Raw genomic sequence first — 27,843 nt, forward strand, 5'->3', positions numbered from 1 at the left:
AGGGTCTAATGTTGAGCTGGAGAGCTGCAGTGTGGAGCTGTCAGACAACCCCAGACAGGAAAGTTGGGTTAAAAAAGAATGGGCTTTGTCTTCACTGCAGCCTGAGTGTTTGCAGTTTGAAACTTGCTGTGGGTAAAAAGTCAAGACTTCGACCAGATGTGGTGCGCACCTGTGTATTCTAGCTTTTGGGAGGCTGAGGGAGGGGTTTCTTGGAGGCCAAGACTTAATATTGAAACATTGCCTGGAGAAGTATGTCCCTTGTGTGAGAGGGAGGTAATACAGTAGTCATTTAGTACACATAGAGTTTCTTCCTCAATGCTGTGACTCTTGCCTGACATGCAGTAGTTCAGAGGAGAAAAACTTTGGTTTTGTTCTTGTCTTTTGGCTTACAGTTTGTGGAGATACAGTCTGCCATGACATGAAGTGCTTGGTGCCAGGAACATGCCTAGTCGAATTGCATCTGTATTAATAAGGGAGCAAAGAGTAAGACTAGTAGGGCCTACCTATAAAACTTCAAGGCACACCCAGAGTGCTGACTTCCCCTTGTGAGGCTCCACAGCCTTCCAAAACAGAGTCACTACCTGGGGACACTGGAGCCTATGGGGACATTTCATGTTCAACCACAAAACAGCTGTTGCCTCTCTGTGTACATAGCAATTTTTCTTCTGGGACCCAGGCCATTCTTTGGAGTCACAGGCATGGTGTTTTGGTTTCTACAATGTTGCAGTTTCGGTTTATAAACCAAAATGGCACTGAGCTGACTGCTGCTGGCCTGCTACTTTTTTGGTAGGTGTGAGATTCAGTCTGTACTAGCTCTTTTTTAAAATAACAATAGGGAATTTTAGAACATAATTCACCAGACTTTTGAATAACAGGTTCCTTTAGTGAGGCTCCAGGATTCCTAGCACCTTCTCAGTGTGTTTTGACCACAGTAGTTTACAAAGTACTGTGGGCCTTTGTGAAGGTTTTTCATCTTTGAATTGAGAGTTTCCTTGTGGACTGGAGGTTGGATCTAATAATGCTAGTCTCTTGTCTGCCCCCCCCCCCCAGTCTCTGGAGAAGCTATTAAATAAGTAATTTGCCTTGGGGTCACTCAGCTGGTAAACAGCCCCCTTTTCCTAAACCCTACCCCCTTTTTCATTGCTTCCTACTGTGAAATCGGCTTTATTGCCTTCATTAGGGGACCAGATTGGCTGTGGGATAGCCACCTGCAGGGAGTCACCTTGGAATCTTTGTGGATTATTAAAAACTGCTTGAGTTATTTCAAAACTGGTCCATTCTGCTGTCCTAGAGCTATAATTAGGGGCAGATAAAGGCCTTCTTTTAAATTATCATTTGACTAAGAAATACATTTTTATTGTCCTAAGTCATTGGGATTGTTGGCTACTAAGGCAGCACTTCTTCAAGCAAGTCCCCGTAGAATTGTTTGGAGATACTTAAGAACCAGCCTAGGCCACTGAGCTACTGTGTGTTATTCTTTGTGCACAGAGTAAACTTGGTTCAGTGTATTGAACTGAGCATGCTCAGAGCACCTGTGCTTTCTAGGTAAAGGCCTTGATTTTTTTTTTTTTTTTTCCAGCATTCAGTATCCCAGCCACATTGCAAAGAAGTCTAGGGGGTGGGGGAAGGGGGTGAGTGTTGAGATCAGTGCTGGGCTGGTGGCTTTGCAAATCAAAGAGGAGAGGGCAATACTTCCTAAAATTAGCAGTGGGTTCTCAGGATGTCATCAAGGATTTGAATAGGAGCTATTTTGTGTTTTGTTGTGGGATAGCAACAAAGTAATATCTGAGGGCCAGATTAAGCACAGGTGTTGTTTGGTAGGAGAGAATATGGTAAAATTACAAAGGAGGGTGGTTGTTGGTGTTGGTTTGTTTTTTTTTTGTGGTACTAGCAGACTAGACGTGTTCATTTTCTTTGCTTTGCTTTTTGGGATGGTTTCTGGGCATACTACATCTGGCAGGAGCAGAAATTGCTGCAGAAAGTCAGCATAATTTTTAGATTGATAAAACATCAGCTCAGGCTAAAAGTTTGGGAGGAAGAAGGTGCGTGGTCTGAATGTCTCCTTTATTTATCACTGACTTGCGTCCAGCGCAGTGTGGTGCTGGTGCCGCTGCCGCCCTAGGTCAGACAGTGAGAATGCTCCTTCTACCCCGACCTGGTGGAGCGGCACCGAGAGGAGTGGTGAGTTGGCTGGACTGCAGGGGAAGAAGACAAGCGGAAACTTACTGCAATGGAGTAGAAAGGGGAAGTAATGTCACAGCCCAGCCTGCTGAAGGACATTGTGACCAGCTCCGGGAAGTTCTTCAAGGGGTCCCACACTCATTTAGAGCCTGTGGGAAAGGCCACGAAGATCATCACTGAGCCTCTTGCTAAGAACTAGATTGAACTGGATTAAAGGTCTTAGCTTTGTGTAGTGGAGGTAAAAGCAAACAAACAGATAAAAACCCCCAAACCAAAGAAGGGATGTTTGTCTTCTAAAAACCTTCAAAAGTCAGGTATGCTGGCATGTACCTAGTGAGGTGGGAGGGTTGCCTGAGTACATAAGTTCAAGACTAATCTCAGAAACATAGGTTCTAGCTGGGAAACAAAAGTAAAAAACTTTAAAAAACAGTTTTCTAGCCAGGCAGTGGTGGCACAGGCCTTTAATCCCAGCACTTGGGAGGTAGAGGCAGGTGGATTTCTGAGTTGGAGGCCAGCCTGGTCTACAGAGTGAGTTCCAGGACAGCCAGGGCTACACAGAGAAACCCTGTCTCGAAAAATCTTAAAAACAAAACAAAACAAAACAGTTTGCTTAGGCCAGCAAGATGGGTCAGGTCCCTGCAACCTATGTTTAAAAAGCCTGTCCTCCCTGCCCCAGCTTTCTTACAGTGAGATGGGAGGCTGGGACAGGACAATCTATCCCACAGAGGCACAGCTACAGAAATAACAAGAGAGGCTGCCTTGGAAATAAGGTAGAGGGCCAACAAGAAGCCTTAGTGGGCGAAGCTGCTGGCTGCCAAGCCTGGTGACTAGAGTTTGATTCCCCAGGATCCATGTGGTAGGAGAGAACTGACTCCTGGAAGTTAAGTTCTGATTGGACAAGAGCCCTGGCAAATGCCCATCCCAAATGTAACCAAATTAAATTTTAATGTAATACAAAGTTTAAAAAATGCATCTTCTTCATAGCCACCTTTCCCTGGGTGTACATTATATATTAAGCTCTGGGGTAAATATTCAACATGCATATTTTAACTCTTGGCCACAGTAATTTTTGTGCAGGCTTCCTTAGAAGAAAAGCAAATTGCATTATTTGATCCTAATCAGAATTAGTGCCTTGACTATTCCTGGGGCACCAGGAGCCCTCTCTGCTGGCCCGTGGCTTCTTTATTTTAATCCTGGCTCACCTGTAGTTTGCCAGTGTGATAGTATTTTGTGAAAGCAGTTTCTTGGGCAGAAAGTCCCGAAAAGTTTATCTGATGAGTCCTGTTTCCTGCACAGGAGGACTAGAGGGAGACGAGTCTCTCTCTTCCTGATGAGCTGTGTCATCAGTTTTGATGGAAGACGATTCTGCAGTAATTAAACTGCGGGTCCGTTTATTCTGTGTTCAGCCTCGTTAGAAGACTTCACTCCAAACTGCTTCCGTTTCTGATTGACTCCTCCTTTGGGGCAGAGTGCCTGGGCTGAAATGAATGTGTGGGTTTATGCTGCAGTGTTCAATCTGTCATCTCTCCTAACCGCCACACTAAGAAGCAGCCATTTAATTGGTCAGACCCCGGGGGTGATATTTTGGCTCAGCTCCATTGGTAGGAATTACTTTTCCTTGAACTTGGAGCAGATGCTGAGATCCCTCTGCAGATATTTGTCATAGACTAGTTGAAACCAGGGAGTTTCCAAGAACATTTATAACTTGTGATTGTTATGTATGTTTTTCAGTTGTTTACAATGGCTCCCACTTCAGGAATAGAGCTCACTTGGTGAGAAAGACATGGAAGTGTGGTCTCTCTGCTATGCTCATTAGTCAGTGTCGTTTTAACCCTTTATGTCCCAAGACCCTCTTTGTGCTATTGCTGTTCTTGCTGCTGCTGCTGCTGCTGCTGCGGCTGCTTCTTCCCCCCCCCCCTCTTCTTCTTTTAAATATATTTAAGTACACTGTAGCTGTCTTCAGACATACCAAAAGAGATCAGGATCAGATTCCATTAGAGATGGTTGTGAGCCACCATGTAGTTACTGGGAATTGAACTTGGGACCTCTGGAAGAGCAGTCAGTGCTCTTAACCACTGAGCCATCTCTCCAGCCCCTGTTGCTTCTTCCAGCCTGTGTGGGCTTTGTTGAGTGGGGCAGGCAAAGTTCCTCCATATTCACTAGAGAGGTGTGCTCTCTGATTCCTAGTTTCTCTGCTGTTGTATTTTGTTTTTGTGTTTCTTTGCATTCTTTGCAGTTCCCATTACAGCTTTATGACAGAGTTTGGATGCCTCTGAGCCTTTCCGGGAGTGATGGCCCTGTTTCCCTCCCCCCACCCCCTTCTGGTTTCCTGCTGCTAGAACAACCTCCAGCATTAACATTGTTCTGTTCATTTCTGGGCAGCCTGCTACTGGTTTTCCTTTTTCAGTGATCAGAGCTGAGTGGACACATGCTTGGAAGAAGTATCTTCAAGTTAGTGGCTCTGGTTGCCCCCTTAAAGGCACCGCTGCTGTTATCTGGAGTTTTGCCAATCATTTTAGAATCATGACTGTGGAACACGAAATGCTGACTCTTTTGAAAGGTTCCTGCTATCCTTAGTGAGAGTGCTTGATTCGGTGTGTATCATACAGCACTAAGACTGAGAAGACAGACCCTCTTTGACTCCCTGTTTACCTCCCAGGACAAATATGTGCAGCAATAGAAGCCGAGGGGCATCTTGGGTTTTCAAGGCTTTATCTTTAGTAGCATTCCAAAGCATAACCAGTAGGAAAAGCAGATGACCTCCTAGACGCGTAAGTTAAAATTCTGCATCCAAAGGAATGGTTTTCTGTCCTTTTGACAGAGTGCTTCAGTGTTGAAAGGTTAGCTTGGGTTTGTTTGTTTTTTAACCTTTAGAGGGGATGAGAGGCTCTGATGAAGAACTTCTTGCCTTCAGGCCTCTTCAGGTGCTTTCCACTGTCTTTTCTTGCAGTATCCACTGTCTTCTCTCACAGTGAAGTCACTGAGTTACTAGTACTGACCACAGGCAAATGGACTGTGCAGGCAGCACCTCTTTCTGTAGGACACTAAATTAGTCAAGTAATTTGGTCTCACATCTCTTACCTAATAGCTGTATAGCCTGCTTTCTTCATTTTAACTTGGATTTGTGTAAGATTAATTTCTCAATGAGACATTAGATGAAGGTATAACTCAGGATACATTAGGTGTTTTGATACATTCTTACTTTGTTCTTAGAAAAATGCCTTTAATCCCAGAGGCTGGTCTCTGTGAATTCGAGGCTAGCCTGGTCTACAGAGTTGAGTTTTACAGGACAACCAAGATATATATATATGCATGTGTGTGTGTGTGTGTGTGTGAGAGGGAGAGGGAGAGGGAGAGGGAGAGAGAGGGAGAGAGAGATTTTGTATGTGTGTGAGAGAGAGAGATTTGATTTTTCCAGGATCACTGAGGAACCTTGAGTGTGAATAATTCTTCCAGTTTTTCCTTTTGCCACTCAAAACAGTATCACAAGAGAGCTCTCTGCTAAGGCTCTGATTCTTTGTATTGAATTCTCTAGCTTGTAGAAAAAGGAGCTGCCAAGCTTAACTGCCCTAAAGACACAGACATGTGTGGGCATGGAGGTTTGGGAAGCTAACGTGGGAGAGGCAGACATTTGATTCTTACCAGTCGCTTGCCCAATCATGCTTACACCTAGCACTGACCTCTGCTTGCTTGTGCTGTGTGTGTGTGTGTGTGTGAGTGTGTGTGTGTGATGTAGCTTAGGTCTTGTACTCTTCTTGATCCCCTCTCCATCTCCCCCCTGAAAGTGCTGGGGTTGCAGGCTTGGACTTTATGGAAGGGTGAAAAACTTAGTACAAGTATGATTTCTCTGTGCAGAGTACCTCCCCTGGGGCCAGCCTGTGCCATGTAGAGATGTTTATTCCTGTTAATCTGAAGCCCAGAGACCACATTCAAGTACACTCAGCATGACAGCCAGGATTTAAGGACCAGTCTACTACATTGATATCTAAGCTTTCAAAAACCAAACTTAAAACACATCATTCGGAAACAACTCCCTTCTCCCAAAACTATTTTATGTCTTCTTAAATTTTATCTATCAGGTAGGATTCTCATCTGTGAAATCTATATTATCCATTACTCACATTCCGAGTCCTGCCTCGAAGGATGGGATGTATGCCCCTGAGGATTTAAAGCACTTGGAAGTGACTTCCTACCTTGTGAAGTCTTGCTTGTTTGTGTCTGGCTCGTGCACCACTTCAGCAGGGTTTTTATTCACCTGGGTTCTAAAGTTCCACCATATTCTTGTTTCCTCTGTGACTTAGAGGTTCTGAGTTCTTTATTCTGAAATAAATATCGCAGAAATAATCTCAGAATCAGAGAGAACATGCTCCATTGCTGTACATCCAGCAAGTGAGGCCAGTTGGTAATATGGTTCACTCTCCAGCTTGCTTGCTTACGACTGCAACAGTCACCTAGTTGATGTTCATTGGGAGTGTCACCAGCATCTTAAATCTTCCAAGTCAGGGTTAGATGCCCCAGGCAGGTTTGCTGGAAAATTCCAGTTGCAACCCTGAGATTCTAAGACTAACAGCTTCAGCGAGTCCAAGATTCTTGCCTGGTCAACTTATTTTTAAAAGTGAGCAGTCTTCCAAGTTGAGAGATGATTTTAAATTTCAGGTGAGTTCTTAAGAAACAGGGCTTCTTTATCACGTGGGCAGTATGATCATCCAGCTGTGTCCCAGCCCTGAAAAACACAGGCCACTGCCATTTTAGAATCATAGCACAGTTTTACTAAACTGTCTGCAGTGTGCTGCCGGTCCGATGTTTCTCTCTTAGGCCAGGTACTTCTGGAAGTCAATTTTCATCCCTATAGTTACCTACCTCTGGGAAGTATTCAGACTTAAACAATTAGGTAGGGGCTGAGGAGACAGCTTAGTTGTTGGTATAGTGGTTGCTTCAAATCCCAAGTGAGCTTAGGTAGTCAGCATCCTCGGAAACAGAGTTGTATACATCTGTAATCCCAGCCCTGGAGAGGTGGAGCTCCAGGTTCAGTGAGATAACTTGTCTCAAAAAATAGGGTAGAGAGTGATTGAGGAAGACCCCCAGTGCTGACCTCTGGCCTTTGCGCACATTGGTACCCATGTGCATTTGCAGTTACCCACACTTGTGCACACACCCATACAACAGGTACATCCAAAGTTTTTGCAAGCTTAAATTAGCTACCCTCCTTCCTTTTCCTCCTCTTCTTCCTCCTCCTCCTCCTCCTCCTCCTTCTTTTTCTTATGAAAGGTTTTCTTTCTCAGTCACGTTGTCACTGTTAATATGGAGGATGGATGAGCCTTTTGATCCTAAGGAGAAGCAGAACTGGATGTCTTGGCCGTGCTGATGAACTATGATTGCTGTTTGACTACATTCTATTCATCCCACAATTTGAGTGTCTAGAGTCACAGATTATGAAAACTGTGGAGGAAAGCAGGGACACCAGGGCAGTGTGTTTAAATGGGGAGGAATTCCAGAGACAGGGTCACACTTGAGACCAGGGGAAGCCATCCAGACAGATGACACACTGGAACCTGAAGAAATCAGGAGGAGAGGGAGGTGGGAGCGAAGGAGCAGACTGCTGCTGGAGTGGAGGAAGTGCTGCTGGGCCTCTTCAGTGAGAGTGTTGCTGAGAGCTACCTGAGGTGTGGTGGGGAGTGCTGAGTGCCTGGACCCTGAGAACCAGCAGGGAGCTCTGGAGCCAAGAGAAGAGTGGAGGGTGCTGAGCCCCCAGGCTGTGGTTTGAGGTGGTTGGAGGTGGGAGGGTGGCTGTGTCCAGGAATGCTGGGAGCCTGAGGGATGAAGGTAGAGAGGATACAGAGGTGTAAGTAAGATCTGGCCCCTTGCTCTTAGCTTTGGTGACTTAGAGATGGTAGAAAGCCCCTGGGTCAAGGAGCTTGGAGAAGCTTGGTAGAGTGCTGTAGTAAAATATTGAGAGGCATTTTGATGTAGAGAAAATTAACTTTACAGGGTTGAGAGTCAAAATGGTTTCTCTTTTGTTCTTACAAATTGTATATATTTACTAGGTGCTTAAGAATTCCCGTATAATGCCAGGCAGTGGTGGTGCACACCTTTAATCCCAGCACTCAGGAGGGAGAGGCAAGCAGACGTCTAAGTTCAAGGTCAGCCTGGTTTACTGAGCAGATTCTAAGACAGCGAGGGCCACATAGAAAGACCTCATTTCAAAAAACAAATCCCGAATAAAACTGCATGTGCATGGTGGTGCATGGCTTTAATCCCCACATATAGAGGAGTAGAGGCAGGAGGATCACTACAAGTTCAAGGCTAGTCTGATGTGCAGTCAATTACAGGATAGTCCAGGGCTACCTACAGAGAAAATCTGTCTTGAAGAAATAAAAAGACAAAACAAACCTCCACATATCACAAGAGAAACTTACAAACTATACATGTAACTGAATGAATTCTAATACCTATGTGATGACTTAGGTGTGGAAGTATTGAGATTGGAGAGACGGTTCAGAGGTTAGGAGCTCTTGCTTTTATGGAAAACCTGGGTTCCGGTCCCAGGGCATAAAGTCCCATATCAAGCAATTCTTAACTGACTGTAATCCCTGTCCTAAGAAATATGATGCCTTTTTCTGGCCTCCATGGGCATTGTACTCATGTGCACATACAGACAAACAGGTACACATACTACACATAAGTAATAAAATTCAAAAGAAACAATATTAGCAGAAGTCCCTGTGCCTCTTCCCTCCTGTCATCCCCAAGCCCCACCTCTGTCCCTGATTTCGCTGATTGATTGGTTCTGTCTTGCTGGGTTGCCCAGGCTGACCGTAGGCTCTTGGGCTCAAGTGATTTACTTCAGTCTCCTAAGTAGATGAGACTGTGGGATGTGCCGCCATGCCGGAATACACTATCGCAATTTCCATACCTTTTGAATGCAATCATTTAGCGCATATACATCAGCACCTGTTTCTTTCGGTCAGCAGCAGGTCTATGTAAGATTTGTCTGTGCTGCTGTGTATATCTCACTGCTGTATAAACATGATTTTCTTCTCCATTTTGCTATTGATGGGCATTTGGACTGTTTCCAGCTTGGGGCTATAATAGCAGTGTTTCCATGGATATTCTTGTGTACTTTCATTTGGTGAATGCGTTTCTTTTGGTGAGTGTATTATACTTGGAAGCAGAATTGCAAAGGCATGAAATAAATGTGTATTTGTCTGTGTCACACGCAAACTCTCACTTGTATGTACACGCCACCCCTCTCCCCCATTACTGCCACACATCCCGGGGTCCCCCTCCCATCAATGTTAGAATCCTACTTGTCCTCCAGCCTTACCAACATTTGTTAAGACTTTCTTCCGGTTTTTGCTGTACCAGTGGGAATTTGGTGGCAACACTCTGACCTGTAATTTGTACTTGCCTTATGACGAGAAAACGTTTTTTTAAAACCTGAGGGATCCTGGAGCATGCCTGTACATTGCCCAAAAAAAAAAAAAAGTTCTAATAGAGTCAGAGCCAGGGTGGCAGGCTATAGGGTGGACTGACTTCTGAGTCTAGGGCCTGACTTTGCTATCCATTTTCTGTGACTTTCAGCAACTTATTTCTCTAAACTTTGGTTTTCTTACCTGAAAGTGAATGGACCTGCCTTGTTAGACTTGCTAGATCTAATGCTAGGTGAAGCACCTGGCTCTGTGTCTGGCAGGAAGGAAGGAATGAATATTCTCTCCACTTCTCAAATACTTATCAATTACTTCAGAGAATCTTGACTGTGCCATATTGATAGGCCTTCCCCAGCATTTCCCTCCAAAGCCTCTTCAGTTGTACTTTAATTGCTTTTTAAGGCTAGCATACAAGATGAAACTCAACCCATCCTGTATTAATGATCCATAACACCGGATACTTTGCTTTATGCACTTAGAGCCTAGATGCTGTCAACCATTCCAGGAATACATTAGTGGCCATAGGTGGGCCACCGTTGGATAAGTGAGATGATTCAGCCAGTTGATGACTTGCTGTGTCAAAAGGTACCTCGCTGAGGCTGGAGGTGGGGGGCACTCCAACTGGGTATTTTTAAGGGGTCTTTGTAAGGTCCTGTTCAGTGGGTTTACTACAGATGTTTAATTCCTGGATGTAGTAGCTCTTGGTATCTGTGAAGCTCCTGTTTTACAGAGCCACTTCAGTGCATTGAACATTTAATTAGAATCAGAAAAGGTTGCACGCAAACCTTGGGGGCATTAATGTCTGTGCGAGGGTGTCAGAGCCTCTATAAGTGAAGTTATAGACAGTTGTGAGCTACCACATGGGTGCTGGGAATTGAACCTGGGTCCTTTGGAGGATTAGCCAGTGCTTGTAGCTGCTGAGCCACCTCTCTCTCTAGCCCCAGAACTCCCTTTCTGTCCCCACTCCTTTCAAGCCCAAGTCCTTGATAGCCAGTGATCTACTTTAAATTATTTGCCTTGGGCAGATGTTCAAAATGGTGGAATGTTTTATTTATTTATTTATTATTTATTTATTTATTTATTTGTTTTGTTTTTTTGTTTTGGTTTTTCCAGACAGGGTTTCTCTGTTTAGCTCTGGCTGTCCTGGAACTCACTCTGTAGACCAGGCTGGCCTCGAACTCAGAAATCCGCCTGCCTCTGCCTCCCAAGTGCTGGGATTAAAGGCGTGCGCCACCACTGCCCGGCTGTGGAGTGTTTTAAAATCACTTAGGAATCTAGTTTGGTGGTGGTGGTAGGGTTTTTTTGTTTGTTTGTTTTTTTATCAACCATATTATCTGCCTTCTTGCCTCCACGTCTGTACCAAACCCACCTGGAACAGGCAATATGTTTTGCTCTGTTGTTAAAACTATAGTTTTCCCATTCAGCATCAGGAATGCCAGTATATCTCATGAAGTTATAAAACCCATATGTTAGCCACCTTTGCCTCTGCTGTAGGGTCCCTCTGGGAACAGTATGGCTTTCTCACTCCCTACTTTGCATCCCCTACCTTCTGCCCTTATGCATGGTGGAAGGTCTTAGCCAAGCACAGTAAACCTGCCCTTGGTGTTTTCCCAGAATCCGTCTTCTCAGAGTTGGGTGGGGAGTTTGGGAGGAGTTTTTGAGCCCTCGGTAAAGGTGTGGTTGTTTTCTTTTTAAGATCTAGAAAGGAGTTTGTAGGGCAGGGAATGGAGCTTTCAAAGTGTCCTGTTTACCCACTCCCCAAAGCTGGTTCCCCAGTTAGTCATTTAGCAATGTAATCAGATGGTGTTTGTTTAGGGCTAAGGGATCAGAAGAGCCTTCCCAAGAGAAGAGAGTTTAGCTTTCATTGTTAGCATGACAGTCTCCTGCCCCAGGAACGGACCGTGAATGAATGCAGTTGTTAGATGAGAACTGACCACACCAGCAGATGGGTCTTTTCTGATATTTAAATCTCGCACTGATCTTTGCTTGGATTTGTTCTGTTAGACTGCCAAGTCTGAGGTATCTTGACACTGGTACTCTTGTCACTTGCCACCTCTATTCCATAGTTAACCTTCCCTAAATGCACATACCCAGATGAACACGGACCTGTGGAGTCACAGTGTGGCAAGAGTTAAGTCTTCTCACGGGGCCATCTGCTTCCTTTCAGAACAGATGAGCAGGCTGTTCTTTTAAGATGTTTAGAAGAGGCTCTTGAGGTTGGAGAGACAGACTATGGAGGAAGCTGTGCTGCCCTGCCTCCTAGCTAGAAGTGTGCCTGACCTTATATCACTGTGGCTGATGGCAGCTCTAGTGTCTTTCTGGGCCCCCAGGTCTGGTGGTTGTCGGCCTTGTCCAGTCCCAGTGCCTCATCATAGAGGCTGCTTCTTCCTAAGGGCTTCTCAGGCTGGTGGAGTCCGACATGCAGGCTTTTGTTTCTGCGCTGCCTGTACCTCACAGTGTAGCTCTCCTGCTCACGTGACAGAGCCCTTGCCTTTTTCTTCGTTTGTTTGTTTTTAGGAATCCTTACCTCTTTGTCATGATGGAGATGGGACGAGCCTAGGTCCTTGCGTGCACACTAAATACTCTGCCTCTGCACTGAATCCCCAGAAATAATAAGTAGCCAAGGCTGGCCCCTCTTTGTATTTTACTCTTTTACTTTTCTGATGTCGGCAGTGCTACCAGCTGCTCTTGGTTCCTCCTCCTTCATCTCCATTCCACAGTGGCGGAAGATGGCTGCCCCCTGTCTAGGAGTGTGCTAGTCCCTTGCCTGATCACATTTCTTGTCCCCCTAGACCTTGCTCCCCTCACTGGTGGCTGATGGCTTCCCTTCTTCATCTGTGACCTGTTTGCCTGCACTTACACTAGCGACCCTGGGTCCTCTCCAGCTGCTGCCTTCGCTCTGCCTTCCAGATAGCTAACCGTCACAGCACCCTGGAGTCTCATTTCTCCTTCTCTTCCCTGTGGTCACTAGTCAGCTGCTTTCCTCCTAAGTGCCCGAGCAAAGCACATGCACTTTGTTAAGGCAAAGGACTTGAGACTTTTTTTTGAGTTTGAGTTCCTGACTGTGTCCCCCTCTCTGGGCTTCTTAACCAGCACTGTTCAGTTCTTTGAAGCAGTGTTCTTCTGGTTCTCCCACCTGTGAGCATCCTCTGCGTGTCCCTGGTGTCCCTGGTCGGCTCTCCTCACTTGCCTTTCTCAGAGCTTCACATTCCCCAGAGCACCTTAATCAGTCTCTTGCCCCACTCTGGCTCTGTGGATTTCCAGTACATCAAACATTCCTAAATCCCCATCTTCTGCCTAGATGTGCACACATGGACATGCATGTGCCATAGGTGTAAAACTCAATTTTTTTTTTGTTTGTTTGTTTTTTTGAGACAGGGTTTCTCTGTGTAGTCCTGGCTGTCCTGGAACTCATTTTGTAGACCAGGCTGGCCTCGAACTCAGAAATCCGCCTGTCTCTGCCTCTTAAAACTCAATTTTTGATCAACCTAACTCACATATCAAGTAAGGTTATCACCATAAAGTCCTGCTTCCTTCCCCTGGAATCCAGGATTTTTTCCACGGCTCCTGGTGAAGTTGTTTATACTTCATCCACCCCCTCCCACCCCAGCTTCACTAAGCATCTTGTAGTTTTCTCTCTTTATGGTGCATATCATTTATTTTTGTTTGTCTTAGAAAATGCTTCTATTCCTGACTGTCTGGCAAACTCTCCCTGCTGCCCCATCAAGATGTGGTCCTTTATTTGTGAACTATTTCCTTGTCTTGCCTCTGCATGTTTTTTCTAGCCTCACTCCCCCACCCCCCAACCCCCCATACTTTGTCCAAACCTCCATTAGACTACTGTCAACTCGGGTCGACCATTAACTCCCTAGGGACGGCTACTGAGCACTGGGAAGGGACAAAGGGATTGGCATTAGGGACAATTACATGTGGGTATGAATCGAGGGGATTTTCTTCTGTTCTTGGTTTATTTTTTTTTGACAGAGTCTTACAGGGAGCTCTGACTAGCCCACGACTTAAACCATCAGCCAGGCTGCCTTTGAGATCACAGAGATCTGCCTTGCTCAGCCTCCCGAAGTGCTGGAACTAAAGGCGTGTACTGCATGCCTGGCTAAGGCGAGGTTTTAACAGAAATTACTGAGTCACTAGTGGCTTTGTGCCATGCAGACAGGCCCAGAAAGCCACATGGTAAGCTAGGGAAACCTAAGTTTACAGTCTTCCTTTGTCTTACTTGAGGACACTGTAGTGAACAGCATTTTTACAGTGCAGACAGAAGCAACTAATATGCGTCGAGTGCTCTGCTGTGCTGTAGAGTGTCAGAGGACAAACATGAAGTACAGAGGAGGTGTCACAGGTTAGAGGTGGACAGCCCAGCCCACAGGCAGCAGAGCAGGACGGGACTCTGCCCTCCCTGTCTGCATATACTCGGACATATTAACATGTGATTTAAAGAACTGTAGAACTTCCTTTTCAGGGAATTGCCACTCATGGTCTTGCCAACAAAGACCTCCTTTTAGGCTGAGCATTCACGCTGTGTGTGGTGGTACACTTGGGAAATGGAGGCAGGAGCTTGAGGAGTTCTAAGACATCTTGGCTATGTAGCGAGTTTAAGAACTGCCTGGGCTACTTGAGACCCTGCTCAAAACAAACTCCACAGAAACTCCTTTACTTGAACTTACGATGCGTGCACAACATGGTCTTTACCATCACACCATGTGTGCTGTGAATTTGCAGTAAGGCAGATTGGGTTTCTTACCTGGTAACTTAGCCACTCTGGTACGTGACAGACAGAAGGACAGATGGTGTTGGTGTGTGCTTAGCCAAGATGGCTTGACTAGTCAGCAACCCTTACCAAGCTACCTGGGCAACAGCCTGGACACTGTCACATTCCCTTTACTCACAGGAGTCGTGGTCAAGGAGTCGGGTGTGATGTGTTTATAAAAAGAGAAAGCGTGTGTTCTGTGTAGGTGTGTATGTTGAGGTATGGGGGAAGGGGATGTCTCAGCGGGCCCATGCCAAGGCAGGCATCTCTTTCCCCCAGGGACCAGCCGCATACCAGTATAGTATAGAATAGAATAGAATTTATTCAAGGCATGGGGAGGGGAATTGAGAGAGAGAGAGAGAGAGAGAGAGAGGAAGAAGGAGGAGGAAGAGAAAGAGGAGGAGGAGGGAGGGAGGGAGAGAGAGAGGGAGGAGTAGAGGCCAGCCATGAGCTGGGGAGAAGGGGGAAGGGAAGGGGGAAGGGGCAGAGGGACCAAGAGAGTAAGAGCAAGAAAGAGGAGGGGGCAAGCAGCCCCTTTTATAGTGGGCCAGGTCTGCCTGGCTGTTGCCAGGTAACTCTGGGGGTGGAGTTTAGACAGAATGCTAACGGGGTGCTAACCCAAGGTGCCTATAGAAGAAAATGACCTACATCATGGGTGTGTCAGAGGCCATGTTAGAAAATCTAAAACATTCTAGAAAAGTCAGGATGCCTAAATTTGTGACCCACTGGGACCCTGCATTCTCCCTTTCCTGCTGTGCCCTGCTCTTTCTTCTATAAAATGACCAGTGTTAGAGTGATTTGCCTCTTAGTTCCTTCCCATTTCTGTCTTTGAACTATGAAAATACCTTCGTTAAAAAGAGACAGTGCAGGAAGTATCCATTTGTGTGTGTGGATTATTGGATAACAACACTAGCTGTTTCATCCAGTATCTCTTTGAGCAAAGAGCTCAGGCTCAGAATGTTCATGCAGCTGACCGCTTGCTCTGCTGTGGGACGCACTCATGTCTCCCCACAGTGCTTGGTGTTTAGTAGACCCTGTGGGGACGCACTCAGGCCTCCCAGTAGTGCTTCTAACATTTGAGGGCTTGGATACGTTTGGTTCTGTGAACTTAAAAGTCAACCTCACCGTCAATACCTAAGTAGGTAAAACACTCTTAGTTAAACCACAGAGGCACTGATTGACAAGGACCCAACATAGTTGGGTATTTGTTACATGCAGAGCACCACTGGGTTCCAGTATAGACACTGGGGAGCCGTTCCCCCTGCCCTCAATGAGCTGAAGTGTATGAGCAGAAAGTAAATGACCTGTGTAGGAACCTTTAGAAGTGCTGCCTCAGGGCTAGAGAGATGGCTCAGCTCAAAGAAAAGCTCTTGGTAGAGGATCTGAGTTGTTCCCAACACCTTGTTGGCAGCTCACAACCTCCTGTAACTCTAGCTCCCTCTTCTGGTCTTTACGGCTCCTGCACACATGTGGCATCCACTCACACAGACACGGGTACACATAAATAAGATGAATCTTTAAAACGAACATTGCAGTCATAGAAGCTTAGCAGAGCAGGAGTGTGGATTAAGAGATTACTTGTATAGGCTAGTGGGAGGGAAAGTCAAAAGATAACATTGTTTACGGATAAGTCCGAGGATTTAGAGTCAGAGACCTGGGCTTTTACAGTCTCAGCATTCTAGTTGGTCTCTGGGTGTTAGCAATATGCTTCTTTAAGTCTGGCTGGTTTGTATACTTTTTTAGTTTTCCAAGATGAGGTTTCTCTGTGCAGTGTCAGTTCACTCATAAATCAGGCTGGCCTCAAACTCAGAGATCTACCTGCCTCTGCCTCCTGAGTGCTTGAATTAAAGGGATGCTGTTTATGTACTATTTTTTTTTTTTTCAGAGAACTTGCTATGTTGCTCAGGCTCAAGTTACCCTATTCTGTCTCAACTAGTCAGGTAGTTGGGACTACAGGCGTGTGTCACTGCGTCTGGCTTTGCCCATTTACAATACATGCCCTCCATGGCTAGTGTGTGTGTGTGAGAGAAAGTTCTTTCTGAGCTTCAGGGCAAGTCAATGCCCTTGAATAAAATTGGTGTTAAGCAGGTTGTAATTGTAAGAATGAATTTTAACGAAGCAAGATTTCAGATTAAACCAGTTAGGACGAGGCAACCTTATAGAGGTTTTCTAGCAGCATGGTAGCTCACCTTGCTCTGGAAGATCGAATGTCTTCAACATTTGGAACACTAACTCTGGTGGGAGATGATGATCCAAGCCTTCCATGGCCCCTGAAGTTATGGCTTCACAGTCACTGGAGTGGAGCATGTATCCTGCCTTGCCTGTGCACACAGGGATAAAAGTGCAGTGGTGGTACATCTTAACTCTTACCTCTTCCCCTCCTGTGTCAGATTTTATCATGTGGGCATCCTGCTGCAACTGGTTCTGCTTGGATGGACAGCCTGAGGAAGCACCACCACCACAGGGAGCCAGGACACAAGCCTATTCCAACCCTGGGTACAGCTCCTTCCCTTCCCCCACAGGCTCGGAACCTAGCTGCAAGGCCTGTGGGGTCCATTTCGCAAGCACAACCCGGAAGGTAAGTGTTATTGCATCAGAACCCCAGGACCTCAGGCCAGCTACCTGATCTGTACCTCTGTGGTCTGGGGACCCAGGCCTATCCTAGAATGTTCAAGAACAACTGTTCCAAGTGAAGGCAAAGCATCTCAGCATAGACCCCTGAACTCAGACAGCAACCTCACTGCTCACTAGCTGTATGACTGAACTGTCTGTGAGGTGCCCTTTCTAGTGCTGGGAATGAAATAAGGCCGCTAAGGGCCCAGTACCATGCTGGAAACATGGCAGATATTGACACTTAACTGTCACATACAAACCTGGCTGCAAGTTAACCTTGTCCTCATTATCACAAGCCTGTCAGAGTTTCCTGAGAGACAGGAAAACCCTAGCAGAGAGTCTGGAACCTGCTCACTGGCATAACCAACTGCAGTGGGCTGCGGTGGCGTCTGGGTGGCCCTTTGCAAGTGCCTCAGGGAGCACATGTCCTGCAGATCAGGAAGTTTGTAATGCAGAGTGACTGGTAGGATTCAAGGATGAAACGGTGGCCATGGGAAACCAAGGGGAAGTGATTCTTTTTAAACTTTGTACTGTGTGTGAGAAACTGTTGAAGGTTTTAGCACAGTGGTGAACCTTGCCTGATGTGATTTTGAGGTCATCCTGAGCTATGTAGTGAAACTCTGTTTCAAACAACAACAAAAAATTTAGACTTATAATTTCACTAAGACTTTGTGTTGTTGTTGTTGTTGTTGGGACAGGGTCTTAACTCTGTAACCCAAGCTAGCCTCGCCTTCACTGCCTTCATCTAGCCAACCTCAGACTCCCAAGTGCTGGGATTACAGGTGTGAAGAATACCACTCACTATATTTTGCTTAGATTTTTGTTTGGTTTTTTGAGACGAAGTTTCTCTGGGTAGCCCTGGCTGTCCTGGAACTCACTCTGTAGACCAGGCTGGCCTCGAACTCTGAAATCGGCCTGCCTCTGCCTCCCAAGTGCTGGGATTAAAGGCGTGTGCCACCACTGTCCGGCTGGAACTTGCTTTGTAGACCAGGTTGGCCTTGAACTCAAAGAGATCTACCTACTCTGCCTCCCAAGTGCTGGGACTAAAGGTATCCATTTATTATGTATACCTGCAGGCCAGAAGAGGGTACCAGATCTCATTATAGTTGGTTATAAGCTACCATGTGGTTGCTGGGAATTGAACTCAGGACCTCCGGAAGAACAATCAGTGCTCTTAACCTCTGAGCCATCTCTCCAGCCTCAGATATATATATATATATATATATATATCTTTTAATTTAGATTTTTTTTTTGTTTCTTTCGTTTAATCCTCACAGCAGTAGCTTTAGAAACTACCAAAGCCTGTTTTACAAGTGACAAAATCTTAGAGTTTAAAATTTAAAAATAGAAAACTGTACATGTCAGGTTCCTGGTAACCAGCAAGAGACATCAACGTAGTCATTCTTTTTCCCATAAACAATACTTCACTATCCTATAGTTTTAAACTCAGACCCTAGACTTCAAGCAACCCATAGAAGACATTTGGGATGTTGAGCGGAGGATGACAGGTTCTCGGGAACGTGGGGATGATGAAATTGCTTTCCTCCCACACTAGAAATAAGAGCTCAATTCTAGCTGGTGTCAGACATGGTGTGGGGCTAGGTGGATGGGGATGAAGGAAAGGCGGCCCCTGCTTAGGGAGCTTGCAGCAGGACAGAGCAGTCAAGGCAGGGTACACATAGTCAGACAGAGAAAGGCCCCCATGACCTGAAGCACTCCATGGGGGAGACAGACAGATCCTAGTTTTGAGGATGAAAGATGTCATTGGTGCAATGTTTTCTTGCTGTAAATTGTAAATTAATTTTGTGCAATTCACAGTGATTTTTGTGAAGGTTAAAGATAATTTCTGCTGCAAGTATTTTTTATTTGTAATTTCACGCTTAAATGGATCGGCCTTCTTAAGGGTTTGGCGTTTCCTAGACAGAGGCGGCTTTTAAGATAGCTTCTCTACAAGTAGTTGAATTGACTTGATTACTTGAGTCCTGCCATTGTTTCCTTCCTTTCCTTTCCTTTTCCCTTTCCTTCCCATTTCCCTCCCCACCCTTCCCCTCCCCTCCCCTGCCCTCCCCTCCCCTCCCCTCCCCTCCTGTCCTTGTGGTCATTATTTTCTGTATGCTTACTGTGTATAAAACACAGACAAGAGCAAAGACTTGTAGAGATAATACAGGTAAGGTGTCTCCCCTGGGACCCCTAGGGAGAGAAGGGGCAGTTTTGCCACAAGCTGGCTGTGCTGGTGATGCTCGGGTGTGGTGTTGCAGTGGCCCAACAGTTTCAGAGTGAGTTCTGGTGCCCAGTCTCTTCAGCTGGACTAGCATGAGGTGGCAGAGGAGACTGTACTTGGTTCGAACTCGGGCATAGTTTTCAAATTCAGAGCAGAAGAGTGGCCTTTTGGTGTTGAGAGCTGAGTTGGACCAGAGGGGAAAGAGAGAAATAGGGGGCGATGCCTTCCTCTGCCTGAAACACTGGGTTTTTATTTTTTTATAAACTGTCTCTGATATTCAGTGGTTCCGGAGCCAGCAGGATTGAGAGTATTGGTCTGTGTACTTCCAGGGAATTTGTTTCAGGCCAGCCTGGTGAAGGGGAAAAGCCAAGGGGAGTGGTGCCTGGCCAAGGCAGGCTCTTGACAAAGGAGTCTCAGGACAGGCCCAGTACCTTTTTCTTGTTACTCTGGCATGTCTCGTTTGTTAGAGTTCACACAGGCCTTTCCTTTGCTCATTCTCCCCTCCTTTTTTGACAGCCTTCTCCCCCACCCCCCAACATATTCAAAGATTTTAGCCTCAAGCGCTTCCCTCCACTTTGGAGCTGTTTCAGAGGCAGGTTTGCTTCAGAGTCCTCGGGTTTCAGGGGCAGCAGGATCTGGGTTGCCATCCCTACCTTCTGATCTTACATCCAGACACTACACACATTTGAAGAAGAGAGATATTTGGATCTGGCTGATGGAACAACACAAGCTTCATAGCTGTGCCAAGCTGGGTCTTGTCAAACTGCATTGACTTAGATAACATTCCACATGGGGACCACAGCTTCACAACACTGCAGCCTCCTTTTCAGCCAGGCATTCTGCACCCCAAATACTCAGAACTCCCATTTTCCACTTGCGTGGCTGTTGGTCACAGCTGTTCTTTGCTTGTGTGGCCGCATGTCCTTTTAAATCTCTGAACAGCTTCCTTACTGTCTGGTCATAGCGGAGTAGAGAGGACGCTGGTGTGTGTCCCCATGCAGCGCTCAAGTTTTCATGCTTTGTCTGGACTAGGTGGCTGACACGTAGACAAACACTAATGAGAACTCTCTTAACTCTGTGGACACTTCAGCCCCACACAAAGGCTGCCCTGACCCTGCCTCTGAGACTCTGACTCGGGTGTCCTTTTTGTACCTGAACAGCTTTCCATATTGAGAAAAAGAGATGCAGAAACACGAACGCTGATGTAGTAGCTAAGCGACCATGAAATGGAAAGCTCCTAACCTTCTGAGCACGTGCCCAGTGTGTTCAGGAATGACCTCTTAGGAGACTGTCTCTAGTTCCAGCAGAGCTCAGATGTCAGTGTGCTTGCACAGTCTGCAGCTTGAACAACCTCGGTGTCCTGTCTGGGACGGTGGTGGGAGGGGCTGCACCAGGCAGTACCAGCTTGCGGGGCAGTCACGCTTGTCTCTAAACTGAGACACTGTATGCTTTCACAAAGGAGAGAAGCTAGCATCCCGGTCCCTTGTCCTATCCAAATCTTTATCTTGAAATGACCTCACGTACCGTCTACTCCCCAGCACTCTGACTGGCCTTGCTGGAGCAGGGAGACCTGCGAGCAGCCTCTGTGGACAGGGTACTACTGATTAGGAAGTAGAAAGCCGGGTCTCTGATTCGGTTCCGTTGGCTGCTTGTGTGGGGCTCAGGAAGGCACTGTGGGCACCTGGGATGGCATGATTGAGGCCGCTGGACTAGGCCCAGCTCTACCTTTACTATCTGACCTTGAATATAATTCCTGATCCCCTGATTCTTGGTTTCTCTCTGTGTAAGTCAGGGAAGGACGCTAATACCTTGTAAAGGGCTTGAGAATGAAATGACAATCCAATCTTACTGTAGCATCACAATAGATTCTATTGACCCCAGTGTTAACAATAGCTGTCAGCTGAGCATGGTGACATATGCCTGTCATCTCAGCTTGAGCTGCACAGTGAGACCCTATCGCAAAAACCCTGGAGATGTAGCTCAGTGGTCGGTCACTTGCCTAGCTTGTAAAAGGCCCTCAAAACAACCAAATCCAGCTGACAGCAGAAACTTACCTCTGTAACTCTCTTAGGTCTGCTTGCTTTCCTCAGCAGTGAGATAGAAAGGAGCACAGATAGGAGCTCGATCCCAGCTCCTCTCTTTAGGACCTGCTGTGTATCAGGTGTGCCTCAATGAATTGTTTCTCTATCTCCACAATGACCCCAGGAGAGAAGCCCTGGTCTCACCCGCTTCTCACAGAAGAGAAACTGAGCAGCAGAGAGCCCCACGTAACATACCCAGGATGACTCTGTGAGGCGTTTGAGATGGAGACGTGAATAAAAACGCAAAGCCCTTGTATTCCAAATATGGCATTGCTATTAATAGTTCCAGGTTTGTGTGTGAGTGTGTGTGTGTGTGTGTGTGTGTGTGTGTGTGTGTGTGTGTGTGTGAAAGAGAGAGAGAGAGAGAGAGAGAGAGAGAGAGAGAGAATGAATTTAAAATCTCATAAGCCTTAAATAAAATTATAAATGTAAGTGATTCTGTTATTCTGTTGTGTATACACACGGTATATAAATGTCAGGTTTCCTGTTGGTGGATGCAGACACAGGGCCTGCCACCTCCAAGTGGCCTTTAATCTGAAAAACTGTAGTATGTCTCTTGCCTGGGATCTAGGGAACAGTTGAGTAGAGCAAGAGCGACAGTGGGATGTCCTGCTGGCCACTGGTGGCCTTGCAGTCCCCACTGCGTTGCCCCTTCAAGCTGACATGCTTTCCTGTCTCTTGCTCTAAGCAGCAGACCTGCTTGGACTGTAAGAAAAACTTCTGCATGACTTGTTCAAGCCAAGAGGGGAATGGGCCACGGCTCTGCCTTCTCTGCCTACGGTTCCGCGCCACGGCCTTTCAGCGAGAGGAGCTCATGAAGATGAAGGTGAAGGACCTGAGGGACTATCTCCACCTCCACGACATCTCTACCGAAATGTGCCGGGAGAAAGAAGAGCTAGTGTTTCTGGTGCTTGGCCAGCAGCCTGTAATTTCTGAGGCGGACAGGACTCGTGCTCCCACTTTGCCCCAGGCCTTCCCTGAGCAGCAGGCCTTCCTGACCCAGCCTCAAACCACCACAGTACCTCCTACCTCACCTGGCCTCCCTTCTTCACCCACACAAGTCACCTCTGTTCCCTTAGCCCAGGATCAGGGAACGCCACAGGTACGAGCCACCACGCAGCCTCTTCACCTCTCTGTCTGCTCCGGGACTGTTTTTGCTTGTTGATTCTAGAAGTGATTATTTTCTGATCATTAGGCTCAAGTTTTGGCTTCAGGAATGGTAGGCCTAGTACCGTGTCTTTGTACGGTTTGTTTGTGATACCTTCATCCCCTAATTAGACTTAATTTTTTTTTCCCATTGCTTCAGAAATACTTTGAGGAAAATCATTATCATCTCTAGTTGGGTTCCATATTGCCCTCCAGCTTACTGCCCTTTTGACTGATCTAACTGGCGAGAGATGGGACGCATTGGGAAGGGCCTTGCTGCTGTCCTGCTCACTGTGTGCAAACAGCGGTGGTCAGCAATGCTGTGGGGCTGGAAGCTGCCTCGTTGTTACATAGTGGTGCCTGGAAAATGTAAGCCAGGAGCAGCAAGTTGAGGACTAGGGAGTCCATAGCCAACATGCACTGCCTCCACCCTCCCCCTCAGGAAGCTCTGACAGAGAAAGGGTAAGCATGAGACTAGCTCTGGGGTTTGTCAGAAGTGGTGGTGTCACACAGATCTGCAGAAGTCCCTCGCTGATTCTGCAAGTCACAGGGCTTGGGCACAGAAAGATTAGTACCTAGATCTTTATCCACTGATTTTTTTTTTTCCCCTCCTTTTCTCTGTGTAGCCCTGGCTGTCCTGGAACTCACTCTGTAGACCAGACCAGGCTGGCCTTGAACTCAGAGATCCACCTGCCTCTGCCTCCTGGGGTTAAAGGCATGCCCCACCATGCCTGGCTGATTTTTTTCTTTTACTTTTGGTGCTAGGTCTTCAGCATGGTGTGCAAAGGGCCCTCCCACTGAGCTATAGCACAGCCCCACAATTATTGTCTCTGACTCCTTGGTCATCTAGAGCCTAGAACAATGAAAGAACCCCCTTTGGGCTTGCTAGTTTGCAGAGAGGCTCTGCTATCATAGCATGTCTGTGGAGCATGGAACTGCTGAGAACTGGCAGCTCTTTTCCCACATATGACAAGGATGCTTTTAGTTTATAGTCGCCTCCTTTGCCAGGACTGACCACTCATTCAGCTCTTAACATGATAGCAAAATCTAACTACAGAACAGTCATTTAACTCCCGAGCAGAGGCCTTAGTTGGCCTAAGTCTGTTTTTTCTCCGCAGCTGGTCAGTAATGCTTTCCTGAGCTCTGGCTCTTGCTTGGTCTGTTGGATAGGTTTTACCTCTTGCTATACATTCCTTTTTGCTTGGTTTTGAGAGAGAGACACTCTAGTGTGTAGTATAGTGAGCAAGGACAAGAATCAGAGGAAATATTTTTTTCATGAAGAACCTTCAGACAGGTCAGGTATGATGTTATATACCCTAATCTCAGCACTTGGGAGATGGAGGCATGCATGTCAGGATTTTGAGGCTAGCATAGTGAGTTCAAGGCCAGCTTGGGACTGCATGGGATTCTGTCTCAGAAGAGGGAGCGGGTGGGAAGAATGAACAAACCTTCAGGAACCCAAGCTGAGACTTTGTGTCCTGCAGTCTTAGGGTGCTAGCTCCTCATAGTCATTAAACACACTTAAGCAGCTTTGGAGTATGTCGTACCATGTCCTGCTGGTTAGAACATGGGGGGGGGGGCGTCTGTGGGGTGATGGTCAGTTGAGGCCAGGAAGACTGATCTTAATAAGGACATGAATGAGGTGTTTGAAAAAACTAGTGGACATTGGTCCAGAGGCAGACCCAAGGTAGTGGGTGGAGGCTGTGGGGAGGGCATTTGGCATACTGTTAAAGAGAGAATGTGGTAGAGAGAAACCTTTCAACTCAGCTGTCCAAGCTGAGCACAAACTGGTGATGGGAGGTGGCTAATGCCCTCCTCACTGCTGGGCAGGATTAGCACATTCTTGGACTTGATGCGCTGTCCATCCATCGGAATCTGTATGTATCGTCTCTGGCTGTGAGGCTTGCTGTTAGAGAGCTGGCATTTGTGGTCCTGCTCTGGGAGCCTTGTTTCTGGAGGGAGACAGGAATATGTTTTTCTTTTTTGGACACTTGTATGAACTGAAAGAGGCCGATGGTTTGTAAGTCACCAGGACATCTCTGTGGATGTGATGGCACCTTTCTCTTCCCACAGGCCATTGGCCATGTGTCTCAGGACCACGAGGAGCCCATCTTCCTGGAGAGCACAGCCAGAGTACCTACTGAGGATGAGACCCAGGTGGGGCCTCTGCTCAGTCTGCACCTTTACTTTTCTTTGTTCTTTGCCTGGTCTTCTTGGGAAGTTCCTGTGAGCCTCTGCAGACTCAGGTGCAACAAGGAGGGTCAGTCTGTCAGGAGAGTCCTGAAGTCCTCGAGTCTAGTAGTACCATTCCAGATTAACCTTTGCTGCTGTCAGTGTGAGCACGTAGAACTGAGTTGAGGCTACAGTAGAGGCTGGGGAACGTCCGGGCCCATGCCGTGTTCCCAGTCCTTTGGCTTTCTAAGAGCTGCCAGAGGGTACTGTGGGTGCAGCTGTGAAACTGTTGTTCTTGGCCTGTGGTCTAAGGTAAGTAGCCACAGTTGGAGAAGGAAGTAAGATGATGAGGCTTTCAGGCCTCAGCCACACAAGGGACCACCAGTACAGAGCACGGTTCTAAGGGGCCATAGAGCTTCAGTGAGCCCATGCATGGGGTCCTGCCAGGGAGTCCGAACTGAGGACAGGTAGGACCACACCTGGGGTTTCCTCAGGAACCCTGAGTGGCAGAACAGTTGTCTCCTTTGTGGAGGGTAACAGGTTCACGATGGTAACCAACTTGAAAAATACTGTCTAGTGGAGGCAGCAGCATGGAGAATCAGCAGCCTCTGGCCAACTAGGGCACTCTTTCTGCATAGTACTGATATGCCAGAGTGTGGCTGTCTGCACAGAGCACATGACGGGGCAGGCAGGGAAAGACCAGTCTATTTTGCTGAGTCAAGCAGGTACCCTCTGTTTCATGTTCCTTGAGGTTGGTCAACAACGTGCCTTCTGATGAGTGCTCTGGGGTCCTTGAAGACAGCTTGCAGGACACAAGAGCTGAGCCACCTGATCATATCTTTACCATTGCAGTCCGTTGACTCAGAGGACAGCTTCGTCCCAGGCCGGAGGGCCTCGCTGTCTGACCTGACCCACCTGGAGGACATTGAAGGCCTGACTGTGCGGCAGCTGAAGGAGATCCTGGCTCGCAACTTCGTCAACTACAAGGGCTGCTGTGAGAAGTGGGAGCTGATGGAGAGGGTAACTCGGCTGTACAAGGACCAGAAAGGACTCCAGCACCTGGGTAAGGACTGTTGGGGTAAACAGAGCCCTCTCTGTGGCCCTCCCACATGTGGTTAGCCTACCTCAGGGGAAGCCAGCCTACACATTTGTACTTCTCAAGCACCAAGACTGGGGACAGGCATTGAATACACAGTTCAGTCAGTCCTCAGAGCAGCCTATGCAAAAGGCACTTAGTGTCACTCTTTCACTGGAGAGCCAGGATTTAAACTGAGGATCTCCTAAGTCTTCCTGCCATGTGACACCCACTCCATCTGCACTCCTACCACCAACACTTTAACTTGAATCAGTTTGGGGTTGGAAAGCAAATTCTGGAAGCATGTAGTACATGTCCCTTGTGTTTACTTCCCAAAGCATTTTACATGACGTTCTCCCAGGGTCTCACGCTGTCCTCATACTGACTCGTTGTAGATGTTTTTCTGTTAAATTCAGAGACATCCTGCAGAAGAGAAACTTGTCTGGCTGTTTTGCTAGGCAAGCACTCTACCATGAAGCTGCATCCTCGCAACAATAGCAGTAACTTGGGTTTTCTACCCTGGTGTTGGAGATCAACCGCCCAGGCTCTTGTTCCACGTGCTAAGCAAGCTTTCAATTACTGTTTTGTTTTGTTTTGAACACAGAACTCTCATCTTCCTTTCTCGTCACCAGCTGGTTTTGTTCTTTGAGCATTTTGATTCCTTGTATGACAAATGGCTGTTAAAGCCAAGCTTCAGGTTTTCCTCTAACAAAACTGAATAATTTAAATGGACCAAGTTAGGGGAAATCTCACTGCACTGGTTGTAGACTCGGGGCCTGAGAAGGAGTCTGTTTTCCCTTTGGGATTATCTCAAGAGTTTTCTAACAGCCAGGGCTACACAGAGAAACCCTGTCTTGAAAAACAAAAAAAAAACAAAAAACAAAAAACAAAACAAAACAAAAAAAACAAAACAAAAAAACAAAAAAGAGTTTTCTAAGAGTACCAAAGACTTTGGGAATAGTTTTTAAATTCTTGGTCTCACTCTGTCTCTGGTTGGCCAGAAATTTACTATGGAAATTAGGTTGGCCTTAGACTCATAGAGGATCCACCGGCCTGTGCCTCTTTACATGCCTGGGATTGAAAGTGTACACTACTCTGTCCTGTGCTGCTGCTGCTGCTGCTGCTGCTGCTGCTGCTACTATGACTTTTTTTTTGTTGTTGTTGTTTTTGTTTTGTTTTGTTTTTTTGAGACAGGGTTTCTCTGTGTAGCCCTGGCTGTCCTGGAACTCACTCTGTAGACCAGGCTGGCCTCGAACTCAGAAACCCGCCTGCTTCTGGCTCCCAAGTGCTGGGATTAAGGCGTACACCACCACTGCCCAGCGTTTCTATGACTTTTTAAAGTCTCAATACATAGATAGTTCAGGCTGGCCTGGAGCTCACAATCTGTCCTCTCTCTCCTGTGCTGGGATCATAAGCATGTATCACTATTCCTGGCAATAATATGACTCCTACATGGGAGCTTTGTTCAGAGTCCTTAGCTCATAGAAATAGTCAAATTCTACATTTTTTTTCACCTCATTAATGGCTTCCGAGGCAGCATTAAAGGATATTGTATATGTGCAGTGTCCTCTCAGCTGACACAGTAGTCACTGGAGATCAGTGGATCTGCTTTTCTCTGAACAAAGCAGATGGAACAGCAAGGGCTCCGTGTGACTTCTCTGCACACAGTGAGTAAGGCAAGTGTCTGTCCAGACTCCAGGGCCTATTCTCAGCGCAGAGCTGACTGAGTTAGTAACAGCAGGGTGATGGGACATGACTTTTGTGTCACCAGACTCCTACTTACACGTCATTTCCTTTCCTTTTCAGTGTCTGGTAATGAAAACCAAAACGGTACGTAATTGTTTGTTAAGGTAGGCTTAGGCTCTTAGCTGGTTTGTGCTTCTGACTTCCACTCTGATGATGGCTGTTCACAGTTTTGTTTGTTTGTTTGTTTGTTTTCAAGACAGGGTTTCTCTGTGTAGTTCTGGCTGTCCTGGAACTCACTCTGTAGACCAGGCTGGCCTCGAACTCAGAAATCTGCCTGCCTCTGCCTCCCAAGTGCTGGGATTAAAGGCCACCACCGCCTGGCGGCTGTTCAGTTTTCAGAGTCCTGGGGAGGCTGTGGGAAAGTAGAGTCAGGCATTGCCCTTGCCCCACCCCAATGAAGTAAGTTCACCGCAGCCTAG

The 27,843-nt window shown here is 46.8% G+C and overlaps 1 protein-coding gene across 3 annotated transcripts in view; it reads left to right on the plus strand.

Annotated features, from left to right (window-relative positions):
- Positions 1–27,843, plus strand: part of Rffl (ring finger and FYVE like domain containing E3 ubiquitin protein ligase) — a 66,355-nt gene that overhangs the window by 33,941 nt on the left and 4,571 nt on the right. For 2 of the 3 annotated variants that reach the window (XM_028759460.1, XM_028759462.1), the window contains exons 2-6: positions 16,761–16,948; positions 21,977–22,387; positions 24,505–24,588; positions 25,456–25,666; positions 27,485–27,508. In XM_028759460.1, coding sequence (XP_028615293.1) covers positions 16,769–16,948; positions 21,977–22,387; positions 24,505–24,588; positions 25,456–25,666; positions 27,485–27,508 — 910 coding nt within the window. In that variant the 5' untranslated portion in view covers positions 16,761–16,768. The remainder of the gene's footprint in view (positions 1–16,760; positions 16,949–21,976; positions 22,388–24,504; positions 24,589–25,455; positions 25,667–27,484; positions 27,509–27,843) is intronic. The other variant, XM_028759461.1, reaches the window with a different exon arrangement.

Source organism: Grammomys surdaster, unplaced genomic scaffold (genome assembly GCF_004785775.1).
Source record: "Grammomys surdaster isolate TR1022 unplaced genomic scaffold, NIH_TR_1.0 126278, whole genome shotgun sequence".
NCBI lineage: Eukaryota > Metazoa > Chordata > Mammalia > Rodentia > Muridae > Grammomys > Grammomys surdaster.